The 6,474-nt window shown below is 38.3% G+C and overlaps 1 protein-coding gene across 1 annotated transcript; it reads right to left on the minus strand.

Annotated features, from left to right (window-relative positions):
• LOC110093842 (pentatricopeptide repeat-containing protein At2g44880) lies at positions 1 to 2,633 on the minus strand. The gene is made up of 2 exons (XM_020818858.1): positions 741 to 2,633; positions 1 to 138 (listed from the first exon to the last, which is right to left on the minus strand). The coding sequence occupies exons 1-2, from the start codon at positions 2,631 to 2,633 to the stop codon at positions 1 to 3; spliced, it is 2,031 nt and encodes a 676-aa protein (XP_020674517.1).
• Between the last annotated feature and the right edge of the window lie 3,841 nt (positions 2,634 to 6,474).

A 6,474-nucleotide genomic window follows, 5' to 3' on the forward strand; every position in this document is an offset into this window, starting at 1 on the left:
CTAATCCGTAGGTGCCACGTCATCCAATGCACTGTGCATTGGATGATATGGCGCGTCTGGATTAACCTCCGGATACGTACGGACACTGCACGTAATAATTTTTCCCCCAGAAAGGGCCAGTTTGCATCTGTAAGAATGCTGAAGACATTTAGACAAAAATAAAAGCACATGGCAAACATGTTGCAAAATGGTAATTGGATCACAGTGCAACAACTGGTCAATTAGCAAGAAAGTTTTAGAGTTTTCTTGAGGAAAAACAAGAGAACAGTTGTTTGAATGCTTGTGGGCAGTTTGATAGTCATCATTACAATCAACAGACTAGCAATCAGCCTTAATCAACTAAGTGGAGTTCAATGAATACTCTATCCAGAGCGTCAAGTCTACCATTCGGATTAAAATTGGTTATTTAATGCTTTCTTAAAACTGAAAACTATACAAAATACAAGTAAATGAAAATTCAAAACATATATTCAAGCAAAACAAAAAATCTGACTTGCAATATCTGCATTGCATATAGTTTCAATATATTCCCATGAAGCTATAAAGGAAAGGAACATGTGTACCTGATTCAAGCTTTTGGTCGTGATTTTTCTTCTGCCTTATTTGTTGACATGATGTTGAATTTTTTTGTGGATAAAGTATCACTCTTATATTAAGCATCCCAATGAAGCATAAACAGGTTTAGCTGAAGGAGACATATTCTAACTTCAAATTTTCCTACTCTAATGAACTCAAAATACCAATAATAGCTCCAGGTCATCTCTTATTTGAACTTTCATTTGAAACTGCAAATGTCTAAGCACCAAATAGATCATCTCTGATTCAGGAAGAACTCTATCTCCAGCAACAAACTCCCAAATGTTTCCCTCAACCTCAATTGCACTACACCCAGCCTCCTCCTTACCTCCAAATCTCCTCATCAACCCTTTCACAATTTCCACATCACCCCATCTTTTTCTTACTGCATACAAGTTCCTCATCATTACATAATTCCTAACATTTCCCGGATCAACTAAAGATGCCATCTTCATCACCCTCTCCGCCCTGCTAACATCTCCTTGGCAAAAGCAGGAAAACAACAAAGAGCTTAAGATGATCCCATTCGGACCAGATGGCATATTATTGATAAGAGCCTCAGCTTCCTCTAGATGACCTCCTCGGCCAAGGATGTCCACAAAACAGCCATAGTGTGCGAACTTCCGTTCTATACCAAAATTCTCCATCTCATTGAACCACCTCCTCCCTTCCTCAACAAGCCCACCATGGCTGCAAGCTGTCAATACAGCGACCATAGTCACGTCATCAGGGTTGGCCCCATTCTGCTGCATCTCAATGAATGCATCCAATGCTTCCATTGCCCTTCCATTTATAGCCAGTCCATTGATAAGAGCATTCCAAGATGCGGTTTCCTTTCTACGCATGCAGTTGAAGAGCTTTATTGCCTCATCTACATCCCCACATTTTGCATACATGTCTATCAATGCAGTGCAAACTGTGTTCACAAGGTCGAGCCCTTTCCTCCGAGCATAGCTGTGGATCCATCGGCCGAGGTCCATTGCACCGAGGTCAGCAATGGCTGGAATGATGCTCACAAGTGTGACTTTATCCGGGCTGAATGGGAATGAATGTGACTGTAGCTCTTGGAACAACTCCAGCGCCTTGTGAGGCTGCCGATTGCTGCTGTACCCACCAATCAAGGCATTCCATGAGAAAAGGTTCTTTTCAGTCATTTCATCAAACAACTGCCTTGCAGAAATCATGTCACCAGCCTGGCAGTACCCGGACAGCAGAGTAGTCCAAGACACCACATTTCTTTGAGGCATTTCCTCAAACAGCCTCCGGGCAGAAACTATGTCGCTTGATTTCACAAAAACATTAATCATAGCATTGAATGCTGCTATGTCCTTCTCCGGCGTTAACTGAAACATTTCCATCGCAGCTCCAGCTTCTCCAATCCTTGCATACCCAACCGTCATCGCAGTCCATGACGCTGGGGTTCTCTCAGCCATTTCGTCAAAGACGCTCCTTGCGGATCTCAAATTTCCAGCCTTAACATACATATCAACTAAACCAGTGGATACAAATACATTACAGCCGAAACCCATTCTGACAATGTGAGCATGCAGCTGCGAGCCTTCTCTCCGATCCATTGGTTTTGACAAAAAGGCGCAGGCTTTAAGAAGGAAAGGGAAAGTATAGCTGTCAGCGTTGAAGTCTGCCGATCGCCGGAGGTCTCGATAGAGAGAAACTGATTCGTCGCAATGGCGATTTTGGACGAGAGAACGGATCATAGAGTTGCAGAGTAGTGTGTCCTGGGAAGCGCGGCAGTCGAAGGCGTGGCGGGCGTGGAGTAGAACTGACGTGGAAGCCGCGGGAAAACCCCTGGAGAGAGAGGCAGCAACATTGGAAAGGGACGAGATAAGAAGAGTAAGTAGGTGGATGTTGGTGTATAGGGAGCGGCGAAGGAAAAAGGCGTGGATTTGGAGGAGGGGGGAGAGATGGCGAGAGGACAAAGAAAGGGTTGATAAGCGGATCTGTTGTAGGAGCGAAAAGCAGAGCTTCTCGTCCGGCGACCAGACCCCGCTGAAGCCGAGGGAGAGGGGCGGGGTTGGGTTGGGGAGATCTGAGAGCATCTTCTGTTAGATTCTTCATCACGGATGAAGCTTGGCAACGCGCAGGAGACGATGCTGCATGATATATTTATGTATTTTTAAATTGATAATTTTATCTTATTAATAGAGAGTCAATTTTTAATTTTTTTTTTTTTTTTTTTTTTGGGACATTTAGGCCATTTAAGGCAAACTCACACACACAACGCATACACAAGGACTCGAACCTTGGACCTCTTAATTGGAAGCCTAAGCTTTCAACCAATAGGGCAAGGAGAGTTGTGTATTATTTATTTTAAATAGGTAGATTAATGAAAATAGTCTAAATACTTTCTCAGATTTGATTAATTCATCTTATAAAAATTGTTGCGTCCTGGACCGTTGACGGGCGGAAGTCTGGTGTCAAGTAGAAATTCGGCAACGGGCGGAAGTCCGACGTCGGGTAGAAATCCGGCGACGGATAGAAGTTCAACTTCAGGTAAAAGTTCAACGAAAGTTCGATGAAGGATGAAAGTCCCACGTTGGGTAGAAGTCCGACAAAAGTTCGGTGACTGGAAAAAGTTCAGTGATAGACGGAAGTTTGCCGTTAGGTAGAAGTTCTGCGATAGGAGGAAGTTCAATGTCGGTTAAAAGTCCGACGACAGGCAGAAATCCGGCGACAGGCGATGTTCGGCATCAGGTGGAAGTTTGGCGTCGGGCAGAAGTCCGACGTCGGGTAGAAATCCAGCAAATGGCCGAAGTCTAGCGTCATTTTTTGGTCGGGCAGAAATCAAATGTCAATTGGTGGCCGGGTAGAAATACGGCGTTAGTTGGTGGCCGGGCAGAAATCCGACATTAGTTGGTGGCTGGGAAGAAATCTGGCGTCAGTTGGTGGCGGGGCAAAAATCCGGTGTTAGTTGGAAGCCGGGCATAAATTCGGCTTAGCCGGGCGAAAGTTCGGCGACAATTGGTGGTCGAACTGTAGTTTGATGGTGATCGAGGAGTATGATGGCAAGAGAACTCTTTCTTCTCTTCCAAATGCGCTTCAGTTCCTTGATTTGGACTCATTTGGTCTCAGATTGAGTCCGATTTAGTGTCGTGGGTCGTATTTCTGAGATGTTCAGATGATTTCCGAATTATTTTTTGAAGTTTCCAAGTTGATGTTGCCTCGAGATTCGTGCCCGATCAAGATAATTTTTTGATGATATAACAACTATCATCAGATCATTTAAAATTTGAAAAACCCAATTTATCATAAGAGGCCAATGTTTCTTAAAATACTGCAATTTGCTCCTATGTTGCTGATGAAAAGCTAATTAACATTAGAATAATTAGCAAAACGCGTAATTAGTTGGATGGTTTTCATTAGAAGATTAACACTTGTCATTAACTTTAATCTGACCATGAATCAAAATTAAATTAAAGTTTGTAAAATGTTGGAATGTTATGCCTTCCATAACCACACAATCACATCCCATAGGCATAAAGACTCGAAGATGACTATTTCAAAAAAAAAAAAAAAAAAAAAAAAAAATCAATAGCCTTATAAAATAGAAATTTGTTTTTAAATCAAAAGAGCAAACCACATAAATTTACGTTTCTATCATTTTTTTTCTTCTAGAAAAAGAATAAGCAAAGACGAAGGCATATTGGTCTCTAGTATTTGAGAAATTATTACATGCTGAGTTCGGATGAAACTTTTCGTCCAAACTCCAATCACGTGAAGATACCTTTTTGTACACATCCTATGTACTATAGAGAGAGAAAAATGCACGTGTCTTCACGCAATTGAAATCTGGATGACGTGCGGACTCCGCACGTCATAATTTTTCCTAGTATTGATGTTGGAACGTAATAGCTTTTTGTATGTGCTACAGGTCTAGAATTATTAAAAGCTCTGTTAAATGTTAACAACAAAGATTTTTAGCTTGCTTTGTTAACAATAGAAACTAAGTTTTTATTTGGGACAGTTTTCTTACGATTTTCTACAGCAATTTTTTAGTACAAATTTTCTTCAAAGCAGTAAAACAATGAACTAGGTAGGTTGCTGGCTCATTTTCTAGCTTGGTTCATTAAATCTGTAATCCATTCGAATTTGGTATAATTCACACAAATCACCTGTTGAAACACAGTTCAAATTTGTTTATGAAATTTGTATCTGGCTTGATTTTAGCTTCTTAAAATTAATTAGCTAATATTAAGCTGAACTGTTTCTGAACATGCATGAACGAACTCAATTTTAAGAAATTTTTTTTAACGTAGTCAGGCCTAAAAAAGAAGAGTAGCAGGATCGCACTCGACTTACCTCAGCTTCCATTCCATCTAATTGGGAAAACGATTAGATCATCATATAATTTTATGTAGAAAAGAAGCAAAGTGGTCCCTTACTCTTTATGAAAAACAGAAGTCTCTAACTATATTAAATGATCATTTTAATCTTTTAAGTCTTAAAAAAAGAATCCGAATAGTTTCATTATGAAACTATTTTAGTCCCTCTTGAAAAAGTTGAGGATTCAAAATAATTTTTTAATATAAGTATGAGCCATTTTGGCAATCCTAAAAAGAGTCGAGATATCATTTTGTTACTTTTATCTAATTTTATGTCAAAATTAAAACTAGATAATCTAAGCTAATTTGAAGATAGTGCTAAAAAGTAGAGGATATTTAAGTAAAAATAGAAATATGTTAAGAAAATAGTCTTTGGTATTATTTTTTATTTCTTTAAAAAAGATGTTACACACTATATAGATAACAAACATAGCACACATAATTTTACATGATTTTGTGAGATTCATCTTCGACCATGATAATATAAAATTCAAAACTGATAATATCAGAATTTATCTTCATACAAAGAGATATTTGAAGTTGCCACATTGATAGATGCATGAATCTACTTGTTACATGTATAGTTGAGCTACACATTGAAGTTGCATAGCCTCTTATTATATGGTTTCGCTTGAGATAGCTTTTTTACTATTTTTTAAAATAATTTTTTAGTATAAAAATTTATTGGACCATAAATTTTTGTCAATAAATTTTTATACTCAAAACTCAAAAGTTGTTTTAGAAAGTAGTATAAAAATTGTTCCAAAAGAAGCCTAAGGCCTTCTCCAGCCGTTCGACAAACAGGCGAATGGAAAGTCTCAGACGTGCCAACCGAACTCCATTTTTGCCGGCATTCAGTCGCTGATGAACAATTGGCGTCGCACTGTTCACTTTCGCCATTTCTTTCTCTCTACCGAACTCCGTCTAAGAAAGGCGCGAAAGAAACGACGATGATTTTGGGGCACAATGGCGTTCCACTGGAGATAAATCACGTCACTTTTTTATTTTACTGCATTTTGCAGTGAAAAATGAGAGTTTCGGTAGGAGATGCCCTAAGAAAGTCAATTAAGATTTCGTTTGGGATGACTTTTTCTTGTTTTTAAGATATTTTTTACTTAAAAGCAAGAAAAAGATGGTGTTCTAAAGTTGTCCCAAGCAAAATTTAAGGCAGATGTTGCCAACTTCTTTTTTACTATAGACAAGACACATCAAATTCTTGTTGCATTGTTGGATGGTGGCTGTGGAGCCCCCTTTCTTTATTTTGATGAAAGAACCTGAAACTCTATCTTTCTCTTTTCTTTTTTAGAGTGTCAAAGTGGGTTGACAAGTTTGATATAACTCTAATCCGAAATTGATATAGGTCCGTTAACACATTTTGATTAAACAAAATTATAACATTTACTATAAAGTTTAAAATATTTAATAAAAAATAAAAAGATTAGAATTTAAAAATTAATTTCTTAAAGATAAGATTTTTAAAAATCGTGAAAAAAAGTCTTTCAAACACATAATTTTTTGCATATATATATATATATATATATATATATATATATATATA

The sequence above is a fragment of the Dendrobium catenatum genome, unplaced genomic scaffold (genome assembly GCF_001605985.2).
Source record: "Dendrobium catenatum unplaced genomic scaffold, ASM160598v2 fragScaff_scaffold_1557, whole genome shotgun sequence".
Classification (NCBI taxonomy): domain Eukaryota; kingdom Viridiplantae; phylum Streptophyta; class Magnoliopsida; order Asparagales; family Orchidaceae; genus Dendrobium; species Dendrobium catenatum.

Bases quoted from the DNA above. Each gene is read 5' to 3' on its own strand.
- LOC110093842 (XM_020818858.1), bottom strand. From the start codon at position 2,633: ATGCTCTCAGATCTCCCCAACCCAACCCCGCCCCTCTCCCTCGGCTTC. The intron at 139-740 runs GTATTTTGAGTT...AAATGTCTTCAG, and splicing joins ATGACCTGGAGCTATTATTG to CATTCTTACAGATGCAAACT.